This window comes from Amphibalanus amphitrite, unplaced genomic scaffold (assembly GCF_019059575.1).
Source record: "Amphibalanus amphitrite isolate SeventyFive unplaced genomic scaffold, NRLGWU_Aamphi_draft 002282F_arrow, whole genome shotgun sequence".
Taxonomy (NCBI): domain Eukaryota; kingdom Metazoa; phylum Arthropoda; class Thecostraca; order Balanomorpha; family Balanidae; genus Amphibalanus; species Amphibalanus amphitrite.
In genome coordinates, this window is record NW_024883763.1 from 4378 (window position 1) to 27526 (window position 23149).

At 51.1% G+C, this 23149-nt stretch overlaps 1 protein-coding gene across 1 annotated transcript; it reads right to left on the bottom strand.

Annotated features, from left to right (window-relative positions):
• Positions 1 to 8335: 8335 nt before the first annotated feature.
• Positions 8336 to 11961, bottom strand: LOC122376759. The gene is made up of 3 exons (XM_043356699.1): positions 11956 to 11961; positions 10166 to 11713; positions 8336 to 8512 (listed from the first exon to the last, which is right to left on the bottom strand). Exons 1-3 carry the CDS (start codon positions 11959 to 11961, stop codon positions 8336 to 8338), a joined length of 1731 nt encoding a protein of 576 aa, XP_043212634.1.
• Between the last annotated feature and the right edge of the window lie 11188 nt (positions 11962 to 23149).

The following is a 23149-nucleotide window of genomic DNA, read 5'->3' on the forward strand; positions in this document are numbered from 1 at the left end:
GGCGGCCGCCCCCCCCCCCCCGCCATCCGAAAAAGGCGCCCATATCCCGCGGCAGAGAGGGCGCCCCGAGCAGAAGAGCGGCGACACAGAAATAGGGCGGTTCAGCAGAAATAGGGCGCCTCCAGCAGAAGTTGGGCTCACCAAGCAGGAGAGTGACGCCCAATTGCCTATTCCCAGCAGATGAGAGTCGCCCCAGCAGCAGATGGGCGCCCCCAGTGCAGAAAAGGGCGTCTCGTTACAAGAATATAAAATACCTTCTGTTCACGAGGGGCGCCCCTGGCAGCGGAAGGGCACCCTTAGCAGGAGACGTGTCCCCCTGAAGAGGAGCGACGCCCCAGCAAAAGGAGAGAGGCGCCCTCATTCCGAGAAGAGGGCGCCGTGACAGCAGCTGGGCGCCCCAGCAAAAAAGGAGCCCCATAATAAAAAAATGAGTGCCACTGGTAGAAGAGGGGCGCCCCAGCAGAAGAGAGGGGTCTTCAGCAAGAGACGGGCGCCCCAAGCAGAAGAGGGGCGCCCCAGCAGAAGAGAGGCGCCACAGCAAAAGTTAATCAGAAATAGGGAGCCTCCAGCAGAGGTTGGGCCCGCCAAACAGGATATGGGCGCCCCATTGACAATATCCGGCAGAAGACAGACGCCCCAGCAGCAGATGGGCGCCCCCGGTAGAAGAGGGGCGCCCCATTACAAAAAGAAAAGGAGTATATTCTACCAAGAGGGGCGCCCCTGACGACAGCGGAAGGGCAACCCCAGCAGAGGGGCGGTGCCCCAGTAAAAGGAGAGGTGTGCCCCGTTCCGAGCAGCAGAGGGTCGCCTCGCCCCAGAAAAAAACTGGAGCCCCATAAGAAGAAAAGGGGTGCCTCTGGCAGAAGAGAGACGTTCCCCGCAGTGGAAGGGCGCCCCCACAAGAGTGGCATCTCCAGCAAAAGAGAAGTGCCCCTGCAAGAGAGGGGCACCCCACCAAAAGTTGGGCAGAAGTGGGGCGGGCGCCTTCAGCAGAATTTGGGGTCGCCCAACAGGAGAGGGCCGCACTATTCACAGTAGAAAAAAAGACTCCGCAGCAGCAAAGGGGCGCCCTAACAGAAAAGGTGCACTCGTAGTAAAAGTGGGACGCATCAGGAAGAAGAGGGGCACTTCTAGCAGAAGATGGGCGTCCCAGATAAGTGGGCCGCCTACAGCAAATTGGTCGTTCTTAGAAGGAAGAAATGAGGCGACTTAAGCAAACTGGGTCTCTCCATAATGGATTAGGCGATCCAAGCAGAGGTTGGGCGCCCCCGGGAAGTAAGGCATACCAGCATAAGTGAGACGCTTCCAGAAAAAGGAGGGGGCATCACCGGGAGAAGAAGGACTGCACCAGTAAATGGACCTTTTTGCTAATATCTTTTGCTAGGGTAGCGGTGCCCATCTACGACTTTTAACCCGTGCCGTGCTGGTGGTCTGAGTTTTCCGTGTCCTGCTGGGGAGGGGGGGGGGCAAACTCCCTCGTCTAACTCGGCTCCTGGGCCGCGTAGTGACACGCGATAAGCGGCATTCGAAAGATCGTCAAAAAACAGGACGAAAACAAAACGGTCATTTTTTAGGTCAGGTCGAATGTCAGGTCACCAGAGGTCATCAAAGGTAAAATGTTGCCTGTTTCAACATTTTTCCGTTCTCGAAGCAGCGGCACATAACTCGGAAACCAATAGAGCTATAGCGCCGCAGAAAAGCGCATTTGATAGCCCTTTTAAAGGTGTTTCTGCAAGCTGCGCTCAGATTTGACCTCAGGTCAACGGTTTAGCCTTCAGAGGGCAAAAGACTCTAAAAATAGCCTTTTTACGAACAATGTTTTCCTGCAATAACTTTTGACTCAAGAGAGTCTCGACATTATGTTTGTCAGCATTGCGTTTCTGTCGTCGAGACACGTCGAACAAACTAAAGGTTGACCTTATGAAAGGTAATTTTGAGAATTTGACCTCAGGTTAAGGTCATGACCTGACCGGGAAAGGTCATGCTGCATAGCAGTCGATGCGTATCGTCGAGCTGAACACAGCTGAGGTGTTTTTATTGCTCTAGCTTGAATCTATCAAAAGTTATTAAAAAAAAAAACTGCTGCGGACCTTTCAAGACATGGGATGACCTCTAGGACATAATGAGTGGTCACACTAGGTGCAATGTTCTTATTCAGTGTGTTAATTTTATACGTTAGGCGGCACGGGCGGACATCGATAGCAGCGCCTCTATCGGTCACTAGGGAAAGCTGGGCTGTAGGCGACGAAATACCGGCTGAGTTGTCACACGTTGAATAGGTTTATAGACATCCGTCTTGTGAAAAAGTTGAACTTTTGCCTTCAATATTTCTACAGGCAATTTTAGAAGTGTCTTCACATAGATTACAAAACCGTTTAGATTATTGTATTCACTTCAAGCCTTCCCTATTGTTCTTGATGATGCGGGAACTATTTCGAATTAGTGTTTCTAGCTTAGCCCGCGCACCGACGGGGGTCTGCGCCAACTTAGTACCGACGGGGGGGGGGGCGGATGACCGCCCCCCCTGAGATCTCGAGAACGAAGCAAGATAGCGACAAGCGGTAAACGGCATCGGATACGCACGGCCAAGATCTACAATTTTTACTAAGGTCATTTTCAGGTCAGGTCAAAGATGACGTCACAGGGGTCGAAAAAGTCAAAATGGCGGCGCTAAATATGGAGAGAGTTTTTCTCTAATAACTCTCGAATTAGTCAAGATAGGAACAAACTAAGGGCATCATCGTGATCCTCTCGTCAATCCGCATCGAATGATATATATGTTGACCTCGAAAGGTCAAGGTCAAAGGTTGACCTCAGGTCACGTGACCTCGAGGTCATCATGTATATCATTCAATGCGTCTTGACGAGCTGAACACAATGAGACCATCCACGCGTCTGTATCTTGTTCCTGTACGGAGTTATTGGCCAAAAACCTTTGGTGACCTTTGATGACGTCACATGACCTCACAGCTGCCCAACAGCAAAACAGACCTCAAGGTAGTGAAGGTTGATCGTATATGAAGTCATGTATGGTATATGGGGCCATTCCGACCCGTTTTAGTGGTAAAAACAGGGAGTTGATTTTTCCCCAATTGACTTATAATGGGGAGGTCGCGAAATTGACCTGACCTTAGGTCACCGATATCAAAATTCCGAGATATACAAATTGTAGCTACTAATGACCTAATAACATCCTGCGACTTTCAAAGGCCTCCGACATCTACTGTAGCTCTGGCACGGTGACAAAGTTGCAAAAAAGTGACTTGAGGTTGGGTCATTCAAAGTGACCTGGTGACCTGACCTTGAAAGGTAGGAGGTTCAAACTTGCACATCATGTGTAAAATTGATAAGGGAATAGTCATACCAAATTTCGCGGCGCTACGCGCCGCGGTTTTCCCGCTATTTGCGAAAAACCTCAGGGGGGGGGCGGATATCCGCCCCCCCCCCCGTCGGTGCGCGGGTTAGTAAAAGAACATATTGTGCAAACGATGAAAAAAGCATAGATGGAAAATTTTAAATGCAATTTTCTCTAGCAATTAATGGTAAATTCTCTACAGATCAAGGAAAAGGTGCATGCTAACTGATAATTTAAAGTTCTTGGGGCCAGTTGTTTTCTTCTTTTCTTACGTCGCCCCAATGGCCGCGAATACACTTGTGATAACGCCTATCGATGTATCCCAATGCTTGATATTGTCTAGAATGGCGCTCGTCCAAAAGAGATGCCTTTCAGTTTTCTCCCAAAGACTTAATTATACCTACCTACCTAATGGAGACGTCGCACAACTGACCTGACCTTAGGTCACAGATATCGAAATTCCGAGATATAGGTACATTTCATGAATAGTGTTGCTTTCATCAATCGCTGAAAGGTTCAAAGCAATCGTTCAGTCGGTATAGCAATGGTAAGCATTTGAACTTTTTCTTAGGCTAGGTCACCTGGCATAACCTGGTGACCTGACCTTCCATCGCCCGCGTCAGACATTTTTACAACATGTGCAAAAAAGATGCATGATAAGGTATGGTAAAAATGGCGGCGCTGCGCGCAGCCGTTTTTCAGATATATGCGAAAAACCTGAGGGGGAGCGCGATAACGCCCCCTAGCACGGCGCGGGCTTTTAGCTCCCGATTTTGACGGTTTGGCGCCCCCTTTGTATTCAGCGCCCCCGGATTGCCAGGTCGCCCCTATTTCGACTTGCCGCCCCCCCCCCCCTCTCGAAAATTCCTGGATCCGCCCCTGTTACGCGCAGCGTAATAAATTAATTTTCTTTAAAATCGGCCCAGTAGCGGCCGAGTTATGGCCAGAATAAATTTGGCGTCTCCTCCTGGCCGGCGGTGCTCTGTTCCGGTATTCATTGCCAAAGGTCAGTGACCTTCCGGCTCTGATTTCGCTCAGTTTGGCAAGCGAAGAAACTGAGCCTAAGGCGCGTGCTCTCTGCTCGAAGCCGGCCGCGGCCCAAAATCCCGCAAAGATGCGCCCGGCACGTGCAAACCGCCGAGCCCACCCCCACCAAAATTTAATACGACAAACAGATGCACGCGTCTGACTTGCGCCCAAAATTCCACCCCCGTAGCTCGCACAGTTCCACAGCAATAGCCCGTCAAGCGTGACTGACGCGTTTCATACATACAGACATTTTGATTTTTATATATGTAACTATAGTTCGTTTTTCTTAAGTTCGACCCTTACTGTAATCGTCTCTTTGAACACAGCACGAGAATTGCTAGCTGAGATCAGGGGCGGATCCAGGAAAACTCCAAGGGGAGGGTCATGAATCGAAGTGGTGCCCCTACCTATACCCAAAATTAAAAACTCAACGGATTTCGTCCACTTCATTTTGGTGGTGCCCCCATTTTCAGTTTTTTTTTCTTTTTATTTTTTATTTTTAGTCAGTATCTTAACTCTTAGCCACAACCACATTTACCAATTGTAAGCAAGTATATATGAATGTGCTATGTGTATATATGTTGTGGACGCTGAGTAGTGAGTACTTACCAGGAACGTTATCAAGTAAGCAAATCGTTGTCAGTCCGACGAACTTGACCCTGGCGTCTAAAGGGTCTGTCCTTGACACTTCAGGCTTATCAGGGGCACCAAAGTCCTTCCAGGGACACCACAAACCTGTCAGGGGCACCTACGGCCTAGTAGGGGCGCCACAGGCCCGCCAGGGGCACCACAGGCCTGCCAGGAAGCAGGGGCACCACAGGTCTAGCAAGTATACACGACAGGCCTGTCAGGGGCACAACGGGCCTGTTGGGCCCATGAGCACCCCTAGGGGGCAGGGGCACCACAGTCCTTCCAGGGGCACCGCAGGCCTGTGAGGGGCACCAGCGGCCTAGCAGGGGCACCAGTCAACACAGGCCTGCCAGGGGCACCAGAGGCCTGCCAGGATCACCACCGACCTCGCAGGGGTAACTTGGGCCTGTCAGGGCCCAGGGGCACCACGGGCCTGTCGAGAGGCACTTCAGGCTTTTCAGGGGCACCATAGTCCTCTCCGGGCGCAGGGGTAGCAGGGGCACCAGAGGCCTGCCAGGGGCACTACAGGCCTAGCAAGGGCACCACTGGTCTATCAGGGGCACCACGAGCCTGTCATAGCCAGGCATCTCAGGCTTGTCAAGGCCCAGGGGCATCACAGGTCTGTGAGGGGCACCAGCGACCTAGCAGGGGCACCAGTCAACACAGGTCTGCCAGGGGCGCCACAGACCTGCCAGGGGCACCACAGACCTGCCAGGGGCACCAGAGGTCTGCCAGGGGCACCACCGGCCTCGCAGGGGCACCTTGGGCCTGTAAGGGGCACCACGGGCCTGCCGAGGGGCACTTCAGACTTTTCAGGGGCACCAGTCCTCTCCGGGCGCAGGGGTACCAGCGGCCTAGCAAGGGCACCAGGGGCCTGCCAGGGGCACCAGCGGCCTAGCAAGGGCACCAGAGGCCTGCCAGGGGCACCACAGGCCTAACAAGGGCACCACGGGCCTGTCAGGGGCACCTCAGGCTTGTCAGGGCCCAGAGACACCACAGTCCTTCCAAGGGCACCGCAAGCCTGTCAGGGGCACCAGAGGCCTGCCAGGGGCACCACAGGCCTAGCAAGGGCACCACTGGCCTGTCAGGGGCACCTCAGGCTTGTCAGGGCCCAGGGGCACCACAGTCCTTCCAGGGGCATTACAAGCCTGTCAGGGGCACCAGAGGCCTAGCAAGGGCACCACAGGCCTGCCAGGGGCACCACCGGCCTTGCAGGGGCGCCTCAGGCCTGTCAGGGGCACCACGTGCCTGCCGGGGACACTTCAGGCTTGTCAGGGGTGTTACAGTCCTGTCAGGGCCCAGGGGCACCAGGCCCGTGGTGTCCCTGCTAGGCCTGTGGTGCCCCTGGCGGTCCTGTGGTGCCCCTGTCAGGACTGTGATACCCCTGATAGGCCGGTGGTGCCCCTGGCAGGTCTTTGGGCCCCCGGGCCGCAAGGGGGGGCCATGACCCATGTGACCCCCCCCCCTTGGATCCGCCCCTGAGCTGAATTACTGAGAAAACTGACTGGCGCACATTGATTTCACCGACGATTAATTTTATTCAAAATTGTTTCTTCCTTGCTCTTATTTCCCAGACTCCTACCTCGTATTTGCCTGTATATACAACCCCACAGGGAAAGACGACTTGTCAGAAATTATAATTGAACTAATAAATAAATTGCACGGCGTTTCACAGAATGGTATATCATCGGTGTTAAAAAACTTATTTGGAAAATATTATTCATATCTCCAGTACAATGTGCGCTAACCAGTTTTTAAAGTAATTCAGCTAGCAATTCTCGTGCTTTGTTCAAAATGATGCTTACAGTGAGGGTCGAACTTAGAAAAAACGAACTATAGACGGACAGCATTACGCGCAGCGTAATAAATCAATTTTCATTGAAATCGGCCCAGTAGCGGCCGAGTTATGGCCAGAATAAATTTAGCGTCTCCTCCTGGCCGGCGGTGCTCTGTTCCGGTATTCATTGCCAAAGGTCAGTGACCTCCCGCCAGTGATTTCACCCAGTTTTGCAGCGAAGAAACTGAGCCTAAGGCGCGTGCCGTCTGCTCGGCGCCGGCCGCGGCCCAAAATGCTGCAAAGATGCGCCCGCCACGTGCAAACCACCGAGCGCACCTCTTCCAAAATTTAATACAACAAACAGATGCACGCGTCCGACTTGCGCCCAAAATTCCACCCCCGTAGCCCGCACCGTTCCGGAGCAGTAGCCCGCCAAGCGTGACTGACGCGTTACATACGTACAGACATTTTGATTTTTATATATGTAAACTAGAGGGACAGCATTACGCGCAGCGTAATAAATCAATTTTCATTAAAATCGGCCCAGTAACGGCCGAGTTATTGCCAGAATAAATTTGGCGTCTCCACTTGGCCGGTGGTGCTCTTTTCCGGTATTCATTGCCAAAGGTCAGTGACCTTCCGGCTCTGATTTCGCTCAGTTTGGCAAGCGAAGAAACTGAGCCTAAGGCGCGTGCTCTCTGCTCGAAGCCGGCCGCGGCCAAAATTCCGCAAAGATGCGCCCGCCACGTGCAAACCACCGAGCGCACCCCCACCAAAATTTAATGCGACAAATGGTTGCACGCGCCCGACTCGGCGCCAAAGTTTCAGCCCCGCAACACATAAAGTCGCCTCGCAACAGCCCGCCAAGCGTGACTGACGCGTTACGTACAGACATTTTGATTTTTATATAAGTAACTAGAGGGACAGCATTACGCGCAGCGTAATAAATCAATTTTCATTAAAATCGGCCCAGGAGCGGCCGAGTTATGGCCAGAATAAATTTGGCGTCTCCTCTTGGCCGGCGGTGCCCTGGTCCGGTATTCATTGCCAAAGGTCAACGACCTCCGACTCTGTTTTCCCTCATTTTCGCAGCGAACAATCTGAGCCTAGGGCGCGTGCCGTCTGCTCGGCGCCGGCCGCGGCCCAAAATTCCGCAAAGATGCGCCCGCCACGTGCAAACCGGCAAGCGCACCCCCACCAAAATTTAATACGACAAACAGATGCACGCGTCCGACTTTAGTCCAAAATTCCACCCCCGTAGCCCGCACCGTTCCGGAGCAATAGCCCTTAAAGCGTGACTGACGCGTTTCATACAGACATTTTGATTTTTATATATGTAAATTTCATTTAAATCGGCCCAGTAGCGGCCGAGTTATGGCCAGAATAAATTTAGCAACTCCTCCTGGCCGGCGGTGCCCTGTTCCGGTATTCATTGCCAAAGGTCAGTGACCTTCCGGCTCTGATTTTACCCAGTTTTGAAAGCGAAGAAACTGAGCCTAAGGCGCGTGCCGTCTGCTGTTGTTGTTGTTGTTAGTCCCTCCGTCTCACAGCTGAGACGTAGCCGTCCGGCTCTGTAGGGACCTGTGGGCGGCCCCCAGGGCCGCCACGATGGCGCCGCTCCGCACCTCTTCAAGGTCGGGGTTGATGGATCCCAGCAGTCGGTGTCGGGTGGCCATCAGGGCCGGGCAGCGCAGGAGGACATGCTGGGGGGTGTCCGCCTCCTCCCGGCAGACGGGGCAGAGCGCAGCCCTGCAGTGTTGATCGTCACACTGCTCGCACCCCGCCAGCCGGGACACACAGGTCCGTCTCGAATTCAAATGTGGACAAAACCTCTAGCGCAAAAACTACGGAAGCTAGAGATGTGATAAGGGGCTCAAATGAAAGCAGATGAATCACGCTCTTTGAAAATGAGAAATATTTCTGCCATTTTAAACCACATTTTTTGCGATACGCGAAATTTTGAAGAGGGATTATTTTAGGGCTCGTAAAAAAACACTTTTGTCTGGGATCATCGGTTCCCTTCCTGCGTCTGGCTGCATTTGGTGAGAGTATGAAAAGTGCAAAATATGAAATCATTCCGACGCGTTTTACTATGTGCGCTTTTACTTTGAAAAATTTCAAAAATGCATTGGAGGTCAAAAATGAAAACTCGTTACTGATTTGGGCCTATAATACGTAAAATGATGAGAGGATTCCAAATCTGGTCGTAACATTCAAATCGGAGAACATTTGACCCCTGTTTTGGCAAAAAAAAAAACGTCGAAAATAGGCAAAATATCCAATTTGGGCAAATTTGGACAGTTTTTGGCCAAAACAGGAGTCAAATGTTCTCCGATTTGAATTTTGTGACCAGATTTGGAATCCTCTCATCATTTTACATGTTATAGACCTAAATTTATAACAATTTTTCACATGTGGATTTTTTTCCTCCAATGCATTTGTGAAAATTTTCAAAGTAAAGGTGCACATATTAAAACGCGTCGGATTGATTTCATATTTTGCACTTTTCATACTCTCACCAAATGCAAGCAGACGCCCGCTGGCAACCAGCCAATATTGACCTCGGTCGACCCTGACCCAGCCTAGCAACAGCTGACGCTGACTCGCGGGTCAGCCGGCCGGCCGAATCCGCCCGACATCACATCACTTCTGCCCCCATAGCAAACGTTTGACCACTGATGCCCAGCTAATTCTTTCGGGAACCGTTTGTGAACGTTCTCAGGCTCATTTTAAGCCATTCGAATTTTGGGGGGTGATTGATGATTTTCTTGTAGGCCTTTGTCAAGTATGCGATGAGTGAAAATGCGGACTGTGATGCATGTGCCCGAACATTGCTAATTAGCATGGCATTGATGACGAGCTAAAACATTATTTTTGGTACCAAAATTTTCAGCACGAACCATGCAACACAGCGATGCCCATTTATTGCAGTTTCGATCAAATTATTACAATGTTACAGTCACTCAAAGTTGCGCGCGTTTCACATGTCTTTTGGGTCTACCATGCGCTTCCAAAGAAGTTCCAGGTTCACGACTGCGGTGAGCGGAGATCAGGTGGTTAAAAAATATGCCGAAGGTGATTTCAGATGCTTCAATCCGTTTTGTGTTAAAAAATCACTCACTGAAGGAATTTAAAAATGGTCGTTATTCGAGGTTTTGGCCACATTTGAAATTGCGATGGATCTGTGTGCGGGAGGGCGCCAGCCCGACTCTGTGGCGCCACTGTGTAGAGCTGGTCCAGTGGCCGGCGCGGAGCTGGTGTACGTCCACCGCCGCCGACCGGTCTCCGCCGGCCACGGCCGGCGGGAGGCGGTCCCCGGTCAGTCGGCGGAACCAGCCGGCCGGCCAGGCTCGGATGGTCCGGGCCCTCGCCACTCTGGCGGCGGCCCGGCGGGCCGTCTGGACGTCGATGGGGGCTTGGTCCTGGGCGAGATTGCTGGCCTCCTTGGCGATCGAGTCCGCCCTCTCATTCCCCTCCAGTCCGCAGTGCGAGGGCACCCATTGCAGGTGGACCTGCCGGCCTCCCGCCGTCAGGCCCCGGAGGGCTCTCCAGATGGCCCCTCCCAGCGGGGAGTGCTGGGCGGCCGGGCCCTCTCGGAGTGCGGCGAGGGCGGACTGTGAGTCTGTGCAGATTACTACGGGGTCGTCTGCGTGAAGCGGATTCTCCAGAAGGAACGAGAGGGCGGTCCGGAGGGCGACCATTTCAGCCCGGAAGCTTGAACACAGGCGGCCCGCCGGGGCGCGGACCGATCGTTCCTCTCCGTCCGGCCACACGATCAGGGCTCCGGCGCCACCGTTCAGGACGCCGTCGGTGGCCGAGCCGTCGGTCCACACCCAGGTGGCGCACTGCGGGAGCGCCGCCAGGTGCTGGGATGCCGCATTTCTCTTCCAGGTGTCGCTGGCCGCGGTTGGGATGGCGGCTCCTATGTCGAGGCTGAAGGAAACCGTTGGTGACGGATCCCATGGTGGATCCGGCAGGGGGAGGATGGGCTCGATCGGAGGGCAGATGCCCGCCGCTCTCCATGTCTCCTCGCCCACTCCTCTCCACCCTGTCACGGTGCTGAGGCGGGTGGGGACCTGGCTCTCCGCCACCTTCCGCAGCGGGTCTCCAGCCGGGAGGGCGCGCGCCTTGGCCAGTAGGCGCGCCGCCAGGGCCGTGCGTCGCTCGGCCACCGGGGCGAGGCCCGCCTCCGCCATTACGGCGTGTGCTGGAGTGGACCGGGGGCAGCCGGTTACCACTCTGGCGGCCTCGCGCATCTCCCTCTCCAGCAGCATGATATGGGACGGTGACGCAGCTGGGAGCCAGGCGGCGGCGGCGTGTTCCAGTGCGCCGCGGATGTAGCCGGAGGCGACGATGCGCAGCTGGCGCTCTTCCAGCCCCCACTCACGCCCGGTCAGCAGTCTGAGTTGGTTGGTTCGAGGTCGCACGCGCTGGCGGAGGCTGCGACAGTGGGCTCCGAAGTGGAGCAGTCGGTCCAGTGTGACTCCAAGCAGCTTCAGCTGGTCGCCCGCGACGACCGTCTCCCCTGCCACTTGGACGGAGCAGTTGACGGCGTCCCGGGCCCACTGCGACAGGACCAGCGCCTGAGTCTTCTGGCCGGCAACCACCATCTTGGAAGCGCGGGCCCACTTGACGAGCGCGTCCGCTGCCTGTTGTGCGCGTAGTTTGGCGACCTCGATGTTGTTGCCCGAGCACAGGGCCGCAGTGTCGTCGGCATAGAGGAACGCCGTGGTGCCAGGGGTCTTCTGGAGTTCCGCGGCGAGTGGGGCGGCCCATAACAAGAACAGGGCCGGGGACAGGACGCTGCCCTGAGGCAGGCCCGCCCTGTACACCCGCTCGCCGCTAGTTGCGCTCTGGAACTCCACTCGCGCTCGCCGGTCTCTCTTTCTCTCGAGCAGACGGCAAGGCAGACGCCTTGCCGTCTGCTCGGCACCGGCCGCGGCCCAAAATGCCGCAGAGATGCGCCCGCCACGTGCAAACTGCCGAACCCACCCCCACCAAAATTTAATACGACAAACAGATGCAAGCGTCCGACTTGCGTCAAAAATTTCACCCCCGTAGCCCGCACCGTTCCGTAGCAATAGCCCTCCAAGCGTGACTGACGCGTTACATACATACATACATACGTACAGACATTTTGATTTTTATATATGTAAATAATTACAGTCATGGTCAACAAGGAGGCATTTTTTCAATGCAAAAAATGGTCTTCTATTTAGCATTCCAATCATTTCATCTTGGACCTGGCATTATGCCATTCTCGCAGTTATTTCGTGTCCCATTGGGTGCGTGCGGGATGCAAGAAGTGGGCCGGGTCCTGAATATTCAGAGACGTAGTCAATATGGAGCACTATGTCACGAAATAGCCCCATTGGGTATTGTGGTGTCTGTGTCGATATAAGGAGGAGAGAGAAAGAGAGAGAAAGAGAGAGAGAGAGAGAGAGAGAGAGAGAGAGAGAGAGAGAGAGAGAGAGAGAGAGAGAGAGAGAGAGAGAGAGAGAGAGAGAGAGAGAGAAAGAGAGTCGACCACTATTTATAAGCCCCTGTCCACAGTTTAAACCACAACCAACAATCCTCACTCCACCATTGCTGTGTCTCCGCAGTCTAATGGCACTGTAATGTTTACACAACCACATCCGGGCGCCCAAAAACTCCTATTCATCATCATCATCACTTAGTCCACCGTGCCTTTTTCACGCGGCTTCAGTTCAGTTCTGTCCAGTTTCCATGACTGCCACTACAGTGGCCTCCACTGTTGGACAATTATCGTTCCGTATCGATCGTTCAGACCCCTCCCCCTCCCTCCCGCCCCCAGCAACCCCAACACCGATACGAAACGCTTCATTCCCAGGACCCCGTGGAAGGCCATTGGTGGGGTGGGAGGGGGAGGGGGTGGTGGCGAGGGGCTACGCCAGGACGACAGACACTTTGACTTCATGCTGTAACTACTCGACAGAGGCGGCGCGATCCGTTCCAGACTGTGTATTAGAGTGAGCCGACCCAGCGCGGCGTCCGCGAGCCGCCCAAGGGCACACACGAGATCGCGGTCACATAAGGGCTTCGCTTCTGCAGGCGGCCAAAGCCAATGCCTGTGCACGGCTACTCAGGAGTGAGCTACTGCACTTCACGCTCGACTATCAATATTTGTAGCGTATTTTACGATTGGGTACGATCCCGTTTTTTTTGTTATGATTAGTCGTAACAAAAGTCCAATGTTTAGTTAACATGTTAACCTGAAACGGTGAATAAGATTCGGATGGCTGATTATCGTTTATGACAGCTTACTGTATGCGTTTAATGCTGTGTTTTATCCATGCACTGTTTTCTTGAAGCACCGAGCAAAAGAAAGATGAACAGCAGTTTGCGCACTCCGCATATTGTGCAGACAGAACACACTGAATACATATAAGAGAGAGAGAGAGAGAGAGAGAGAGAGAGAGAGAGAGAGAGAGAGAGAGAGAGAGAGAGAGAGAGAGAGAGAGAGAGAGAGAGAGAGGAGAGAGAGAGAGAGAGAGAGAGAGAGAGAGAGAGAGAGAGAGAGAGAGAGAGAGAGAGAGAGAGAGAGAGAGAGAGAGAGAGAGAGAGAGAGAGAGAGAGAGAGAGAGAGAGAGAGAGAGAGAGAGAGAGAGAGAGAGAGAGAGAGAGAGAGAGAGAGAGAGAGAGAGAGAGAGAGAGAGAGAGAGAGAGAGAGAGAGAGAGAGAGAGAGAGAGAGAGAGAGAGAGAGAGAGAGAGCGTGTCCTTGGAGCGATCAAATCCGGTCGATGCGTCTCTGTTTCACACCGAATCAACCATCGATTGACCGTTGTTTTCAGTTGGAGGTGGAGGTTCTGGAAAAAGTGAGTCACGGTCGGGTTCGACTATAATTTTGTTTGATGTTGAAATGAAAACTTAAACGCAACAAAAACAAGGTCACTTCTAACTGTTCAGTTACGGAAACTCTTAGATTGTGGCGTGGCTTAGATGGAATCCATGTTGTGATCCTTGTGTGTCTTTCACTTCTGCCTTGCTGATGATCAGCACACCGCTGAGTTAAGACACTAGTTACAAATAATTCCGTTAGCCTTGCCACTTGGCTAAATCGTTCAAAACAGCATAGTGCGCTCTAAGCAGCATAGTTTTCACATACCTATCTCGGCATATTACTGTGAACTGAATTATGATCAGTTTGAGCCGGGATATATTGTTGTCGTTCTCAAACAGACTAAACAGGCGTGTTTACACACTCATTTGTAACGGGTATGCATTGCTTACAACTGTAGTTTATATCTGGGCTTGTAGTTAAGTTCAGTTGCAATGAAAATCAGCCTTTGTACAACACTAGCTGCACTAATTGCAGATATCAGAGAAGGGTCAATGATAATGTACATATTTCCTTTCTATTGATCTGATCTCTTGTTCAGTCCCTGACCTATTCTAAAAGATCCTTCCCATTGACATATTTTAGCATCTTTAGATACCTATAGATAGGTATTTTCTACAGACTTAGTATTTGGCATACATCTATTCTACAGCAGCGTCTACCTTTTTCAGTGATGCCCGTTGATGGCCTCCACTTGATAATCAATAACAGAACAGCTCGTACGTGATAATCAATAGGTGATGGCGAGTGGGAATCGATACACTCGCGAGTTTAGGCTGTCGGGAGTGGCAGATGACAGGCAATAGTGAGTGTGGCTGTTTCTAGCAGCTTGTGTGATTGGTTGATGAAATTTTTCCAGGCCATCAGCTTAACGTTTCTGGCATTCCGGCACGAGTCAGACATTTTATATATATCAAATATCTTAGGTATTACAAATTCAGCCATTTATGTCGGGGCTATTATGTCTCCAAGTTGCACCATTTTTTAACATTATCCACTTCCATTCTACTTATCATTCTCAAGTTTTGAATGCCGATCATATGTTTGTAAATTGTGATCGCAATGAGTATTGTTTTTATCCTATGGTGTTCACACATATTTGCACTGCTACCTTATCATACGGCCTGATTCAATAAATTCGCCACTCAAAACGGCTTTACTAACAGCTTAGCTAGGTCAATGCCCTTTATTCGCCCAGTTATAATGCCACGCTCTAATGCCCAAAATCCTCCTCCTGATCCTCCCAAGTCCCAATCCATACACGAAGCTTCATGAGTCTCCTCATCGCTAGAGCGAAAATACGACCTGTCTTACCACACAAATAGCAATTAGTGATATGAAGGACCTCAAGACATGATGTGCTGCAGTGATATGAGCGAAGAAGGGATCATGTGTGTCGTACTAGGAAGGGTTGGGGGAAGTTTGTGGGGGAGGGGTTGTAATTTGCGAGTGGGAGGGTGGTGCGGTAAAACACTTTGGATGTTGTGGGAGCTTATGAGAGGATTTCAGTGATTTGAAAAGTTGCGTTACAGGCTACCTTTCAGCATGTCATGTCAAAGCTGGAACTTTCTCAAACGCACTTTGATTGAAAATTGTAGGACTTTTGTAATTATTAAATCTATAACGACAACGGTTTTAAGTGAATATGATGAACACTTACCATAGGTTTCATATAATTTCGAAGCGAGCTATGAAATGGGTAGGTGTATCCACTATGAAATAACTGCATCTTCTAAGCTTGACATTTTCATTGTATGTTCAGTTGTTGATAAAGCAATGGCAATCGATTATTTTACCTTCAAAAGTTACATCGTCCGAAAGCAAACCAGAAATAGCCAAGGAAATACCTCGAAAACCCCGCGATCAATACCGTTCGTACAGCGAAAGCCTCAGCGCGACTGGCGTTAACCCGCGCACCGACGGGGGTCTGCGCCAACTTTGCACCGACGGGGGGGGCGGATGACCGCCCCCCTGAGATCTCGAGAACGAAGCAAGATAGCGACAAGCGGTAAACGGCATCGGATACGCACGGCCAAGATGTACAATTTTTACTAAGGTCATTTTCAGGTCAGGTCAAAGATGACGTCACAGGGGTCGAAAAAGTCAAAATGGCGGCGCTAGATATGGAGAGTTTTTCTCGAATAACTTTCGTATTAGTCAAGATAGGAACAAACTAAGGGCATCATCGTGATCCTCTCGTCAATCCGCATCGAATGATATATATGTTGACCTCGAAAGGTCAAGGTCAAAGGTTGACCTCAGGTCACGTGACCTCGAGGTCATCATGTATATCATTCGATGCGTCTTGACGAGCTGAACACAATGAGACCATCCACGCGTCTGTATCTTGTTCCTGTACGGAGTTATTGGCCAAAAACCTTTGGTGACCTTTGATGACGTCACATGACCTCACAGCTGCCCAACAGCAAAACAGACCTCAAGGTAGTGAAGGTTGATCGTATATGAAGTCATGTTAAGTATATGGGGCCATTCCGACCCGTTTTAGTGGTAAAAACAGGGAGTTGATTTTTCCCCCATTGACTTATAATGGGGAGGTCGCGAAATTGACGTGACCTTAGGTCACCGATATCAAAATTCCGAGATATGCAAATTGTAGCTACTAATGACCTAATAATATCCTGCGACTTTCAAAGGCCTCCGACATCTACTGTAGCTGTGGCACGGTGACAAAGTTGCAAAAAAGTGACTTGAAGTTGGGTCATTCAAAGTGACCTGGTGACCTGACCTTAAAAGGTAGGAAGTTCAAACTTGCACACCATGTGTAAAATTGATGAGGTTATAGTCATACCAAATTTCGCGGCGCTACGCCCCGCGGTTTTTCCGCTATTCGCGAAAAACCTCAGGGGGGGGGCGGATATCCGCCCCCCCGTCGGTGCGCGGGTTAAGCCTTTTGCACACACACATAAATCTTGCTGGGGCCAGGTCACTCACTTTAGTCTTGTACTAACTCCAAGTACCCTTTCAAGGCTGTGACGCATGACATGCGTCACGCTGACCCAAAGCAGCTTTTCAAGGCTGCTCTACTTCAAGTGCCGATAATTAAGCGCTAACCACTCAGCTGCGGGCTATGCTTGTGTTCTAGTCATGAGGCCGGGGCGTTTGCCTTTATGTGGCTGTTATGGTTTGACCTTGAAACTGGGAGTATCGTGCGCTGCAGGCGGTTGGTTCATTCACTACTGAAGTTTGTTTCATATTACAATAGTTATTAGTTGAAATACTATATAAAAAGCCGTAACACAACTGCGCCAGTACCTACCTTCTGTCTAGCCTTGACTTTGACTTTGTTTTGATTTAGGGCATTTCGGTCGACTAGATCATTTCATGCCCATTCTGTCTAGCCGCTCTTTTCACGCTACTGCCTTCTGTACAGCCATCCTGTTCACACCCCTGCCTCCCTCTACCCGTCCTGTGCGCGCCCCTGCCCGGTCGAACTCCCAGTTGCGTAGGCCCGAACCCGTCAATATGCCGCCTGTGGCTCCAGCCCCCCCCCCCCCCCCGATGTCCAGCGCCGCCTCTGTCGAGGTATTTGGGTCAATCACCCCATTGGGTCGTGTGTGGTGACCACTTATCGGGCGCGTGGTGACCGCCAGAGGCACGACAAGGTCACCCTGGGTGACCTGACCTTGGGGAAGGAATGGTCAGTAGTTTCGTTCATTGTAACGTTATGTCTCGCATGGTGACGATTGACGGCTAGGGCGATTGCCATGTCTAGATTTCGAGGTTAGAGTTTTGTGGTAGTGTGACTTGAATATCTAACCAACTAGAATGTGTTGTAACTTTGTGAGCGAAAAGTGAAAACCACAACTGAAGTCAAGTCTCAAACTTGTGTTTCATTAAAACTTTAACCCGTGCCCCGCTGGGGGGGCAGAATCTGCCCCCCCTCCCGTTTTTCGCCAATAACTTCTCAACGCGTTACGCTAGCGACGTCAAACTTTCAGTACCTTATCATACATCAATTTGACACGTACCCTGAAAATTTGAGCGAAATCCGTCGGAAATTTTTTGAGAAAGTGACGTTTTTGTGACGTCATGTTCGCCATTTTCGCCTCAAAAACGGCAAAATTTCAAACGCCGCTAACATCTTCATTTTTAAAGGAATCAAGACGTAACAAAAAAAGGTTATACGTGATTCTACTTTGTCTATCAAATGGCTATCTCGTTTTTTTGGAAATTTCGGATTTTGACCCTTTTAAAAAAAACTGACTTTTTTGGGGAAATTATTATAAATCCAAAATTTTGAGTGTATCAAAAAAACCGGAATATATGTCAGAGAAGTAACCTATGTGACCCTATATACCAATTTTTAGAAGAATCGGTTCAAAAATGTGGGAGTTATTTAAAATTTTATGACGTCACGACACAGAGAAAAAAAAATTGAAAAATGATTTTTTTGGAAGTTCTAGAACTCGTACGGAAACAAAAATAGCACCATTCGATTCGCCGTGAAAAACTGCATCAGATAGACACCTTTTTAGGCCTTAACAACCAACTTCAAAATTTGACCTCACTTGACCTGACCTTGACCTGACCTCGACCTGAAATTCATCCAGAGGTGGTCCATATCACTTATTGAGTGTGCCTATTGAATTCTATGAGTAAAATGACCCATAAAACATGTGTCGCACATGCCCTTTTCTATATTTTGTTTTTGGTGACCTGACCTGACCTGACCTGACCTTGACCTTGACCTTTGAATGACATTGTATGCAATGAATATTGTCTTGGTAGTCTAAGAATACGTTTTGGGCGATCAGTCTCAGTCCATTCTCCGGCAACTACGGTGCAAGGCCGATACTGTAGAAACTTACATTTTGTACCCTTGACCTGACCTTGACCTGACCTCTGACCTACTTAAGCAAAAAAAAAATTGGGCTCTTTAGATCCGCCTTGTTGAGAGCTTTCGATTGCCGTTTTCCCCGTCTTTCTACGACCATCGGTTCGGAAGTTAGATTCAGCCATACGCGCCCCCCAGCAGGGCGCGTATGGCTGAATCAATATACCCTGTGGCTGAATCGGCCCCCGCCGAAGTTAGTTGGTAGCAGTATGGGTGTAGTTTTCCAAAAATCATTGGGGGTGCTCAATAGCTTTCAGAAAGGCATGCCATATTTTTCGTAGGACTTTTTTTCAGCTGTTCTTTTTTACTGTATCAGGCATCATGCAAGAAATGATGTTAAATCGATTCGAGAGCTTGTTTTAATAGCGCCACTGTAAAACAATTTTGGCTCACCCAATGCATTCATAATCACGGAAGTTTTTGAACATATTTCAGAACACGCTGGGTCAGGGGCCCGGGAACGATTTTCAAGTTGGGGCGGCGAGCCCAAAATACCTGACATGATGCATATGAAACAGTGGCGTAGCTAGGGGCCTAAGGTGACACGTACCCCCCCCCCCCATCGGGTTCAAAGGGACCCTCGGGTTCCAGGGGCCCTGCGGCGCCATTTGACCGGTGAGGGTTAACGATGGCCCATAGACCTCTGTAAACAGAGGTCTATGGATGGCCTATGTTTACAGAGGTCTATGGATGGCCATATTTCGACTCAGAAGGGCCCCATGGGGATTGTTAGAGCACCTCGTGGGGCCCTAAATAGCCACACTAAGATCTCCATAAGGGCCCCACGCCGGCATCTGAGGGCCTCTTACGGCTTTTAAGGGCCCCTCGGTGGTCTCTAAAGGCCCGGGACTGGCCTCTGGGAGTTCTTATCGGCCTATGAAGTGCCACTTCTAGGGGCATTTGCCGCCTGTGATGGTCCCACACTTATTTTTCTGAGGGTCCCATAACGGCAACTGTGGGGGCCTTCGCTCATCGGTGCCTTTGAGGGCCCACACCGGTGTCTCTGAGGGTTTAACACCCCCAACTCTGAGTGCCTACACCGGTGCCTATAAACCCTATATCAGCGGCTCTGAGGACCCAGGCCATTGGCCAACACCTGCGCATCTAAAGACCATGCCCACTGGTGACTTTTGAGGACCCCACACCAGTGACTCTGAGGGCCCCACCGGTGTCTGACAGTACTATGCTGGTCTCTAAGGACCCCACAGGACTTCTTCTGCCGGTCTAAGGTCCCCTTGCCGGTCACTGAGAACCCCTGCAGGCTGGTAGAGGGTTCGCGTCAGCAGCTCTTAAGGCCCCACACCCGTCTGTAACGGCTCCACACCAGCGTCTATGAGGGCCCACAGCAACGCCTGTATAAAGGACCCTCACCGGTGCCTCTGAGAGAATCACACTAGCAGCTCTGAGCGCCCACACTGGCACCTGCATGACGGCCCCACACCAGTGTCTCTAAAGGCCCCTTACCGGCGGCTCTGAGGGCCCTACCCCGGTGATTCTGAGGGTGCTACCGATAACCGAAGGCACCACACAAGCCCTTAGTGTCGCTGAGCTTTAATCCCATACCGGCCTTCCGAGGGCGTCACGTCACATGCACTCATTGCCCCACACCTCTCCCTCACACCCGGAGCGGGTTAACTGTGTTATACCTATAGCAACGATTTTACCACCGTTGTACGTTATGTATTTCTCAAAGTTGTTTCAAAATGGTCCAGTATAAAATCTGGCCTGCCAAACTTATGGCCAAGGTCAGGGCCAAACCCAAGAGGGATGACCATAGCAGATGTTGTCAAATCGATACTGTATCAGCAGAAACCATTCAAGATGGCAGTTGATGTTTAGATGTATAAAGGAATCAAGAAGGAAAGAAGCCCGGAAAAGGGAGGAAAGATCCTTTCTCGCTGCCTCAAAGTTGAGGGGGCACCGCCCCCTCGGCTCTCAACTTGGGGGGGGGGGGGCAAGCGCCCCCGCTGCCCCCCCCCTGTTCCCGGGTCTATGCGCTGGGTTTAAAATTTTAAATTCAGGCCCTACCGGACTTTCGGTAGGTCCGTGCTTAGGCAGCCTGGTCTGCATAGCTCTGCACGAATGGGCATATATTGAGGGCTATCCAACATGACGCCTGACGGGACAGGCTCGATGGTTAGGTACTCTCCGGACATGGTTCTCGTGAAATATTGCATTTTGTTCCTGGAACTTAAACCTCGCCGGCACAGGCCATTTTGCGTCCTTCGATGGCACAAGGGAGGGGGGGGGGTTGGTAAGACCCCCCTCGCGTTTGGCCTCTAATCGAGCTAGAGCTTCGCGGAAAAAAAAAACGAGCGTGTTGCCCGTCACGAGAGAAAGCCGATGATACCCAATTTTAAGGTCCTAGGTCATCGGTTGACCTTCCAGGTCAGGTCAGTGACCCAAAAATCGGGGAAATCGTGACCTGTTGGAAAGTCGTAAACTGTGGCTGCTATGGGGTTTCCGGGGTGCTGATCACGAATATCGTGTTAATTTTGATCACAGATGATGTCTTTAAGCATTTAGACCAGGTCGGGTCAGGTCAGGTCAGGTCTACCGGTAGGGGCCGTGACGGATATTTGTAGTACGTGTCAACCGCCTCTGACAGCTTCGTAACATGTTACGAAGGCACCAAAACTACTTCGTAAATGTTCATATGGTTGCTAAATTCGAATTCAGCTCCAAAAACTGGCCTAGAAACATGTAAAACTCGAAAAAGTGAACCGAGGTCACCAAAGGTAAATGACCTGACCTGATCTTCAGGTGACCTTGACATCCACCCTAATGCATGGGAGCAACATCAAATCACATGTTTGAACGTTTGAAACCACGAAAAACTTGCAAAAGCGCGGCTAAGGCTAGCCGGCATACGCCGAATCGCGATTCCGGCCAAACATGGTCTCGGAAAGTAGGTTACAGGTCAAAGGTCATTTCGGTCAGGGTCATGAAATTTTTAGAGTAGGTGTAAAATTGATCAATGCGAGGGTACTGAAAGTTTCGTCGCGATCGGCCGCTTTTTACGCGAGTTATTCGCGAAAAAACCTTAGGGGGGTTGCATCAACCCCCCCCCCCCACTCCTGTGCCGGCGAGGGTTAAATAATAACGCTATATTTGCCGTGCTATATTTACATTTATTTACTCAAAAATGATTTAACTTGATTAAAAATGTTTAAAAATAGCACATTGATTTCAATAAACGAAAGTCATAGATATGCTGCCGGATGCTGGGGCTCCAAATGAGGAGCATGGAGATGCCAGCTTGTCCACCTCCAGCGCGTCTCGAGCACAGGGCGATACTATGCGCGTTCAATGCTCATGTTAGGTCCGTCCTCCAATACGGAAGTGTCATTTGGAGCGGTGCAGCCCAGTCCCACCTGGTACGGCTGGAGCGGCTACAGCACTGCTTTCTCATGTGGCTAGGGGCTAAAACGCTAAGAAGCTGTCATGGACTATCGTAGTCTACTGCAAACCTTTAAAACTGAGTCCATCAAAGCCCGCCTCATTCATACCGATGCCATGTTCTTGTACCAACTCCTTCACCACCGTACCGACTGCGCTTAGGTGGTATCGATGTTTGGCCTTAACCCTCGCCAGCACGGGGGGGAGGGTTGATGCGACCTTCCCCCCTCGGTTTTTCGCGAATAACCCGCGTAAAAAGCGGCCGATCGCGACGAAACTTTAAGTACCTTCGCATTGATCAATTTTACACCAATCCTTAAAATTTCATGACCCTGAGCCAAATGACCTTTGACCTGTGACCTACATTCCGAGACCATGTTTGGCCGGAATCGCGGTTCGGCGTATGTCGGCTCGCATTAGCCGCGCGTTTGCAAGCTTTTCGTGGTCTCAAACGTTCAAACATGTGATCTGATGTTGCTCCCATGCATGGTGGATGTCAAGGTCACCTGATGGTCAGGTCAGGTCACTGACCTTTGGTGACCTCGATTCACTTTTTCGAGTTTTACATGTTTCTAGGCTAGTTTTTTTTTTTTAGCTGAACTCGAATTTATCAACCATTTCAACATTTACGAAGTAGTTTTGGTGCCTTCGTAAAATGCTACCGAAGCTGTCAGAGGCGGTTGACACGTTCTACGAATACCCGTCACGACCCCTACCGGTTGACCTGACCTGACCTGACCCGACCTGGTCTACATGCTTAAAGACATCATCTTTGATCAAAACTAACACGATATTCGTGATCAGCACCCCAGAAAACCCCATAGCAGCCACACTTTACGACTTTCTAACAGGTCCCGATTTTCCCGACTTTTGGGTCATTGACCTGACCTGAAAGGTCGGCCGATGATCTAGGACCTTAAAATTGGATATCATCGGCTTCCTCTCATGACGGGCAGCACGCTCGTTTTTTCCTCGAAGCTCTAGCTCGATCAGGGGCCAAACGCGAGGGGGGGTCGTACCCCCCCCCCCCCCTTGTGCCGTCGAAGGACGCAAATTGGCCTGTGCCGGCGAGGGTTAATGTGCCTGGGAGGCGTAACCGCCGCACGGGCTTGTTTCATGGGCCCTTCGCGAGAGTGAACACCGTAAAGAACTGTCTTTCTGTGCATATTCCTCGGTTGTGCAATCAATTTTTGGCACAAGGTCCGTCGGTGGACTTTTACCACCCTTCCACGTCCTTCCGGCGT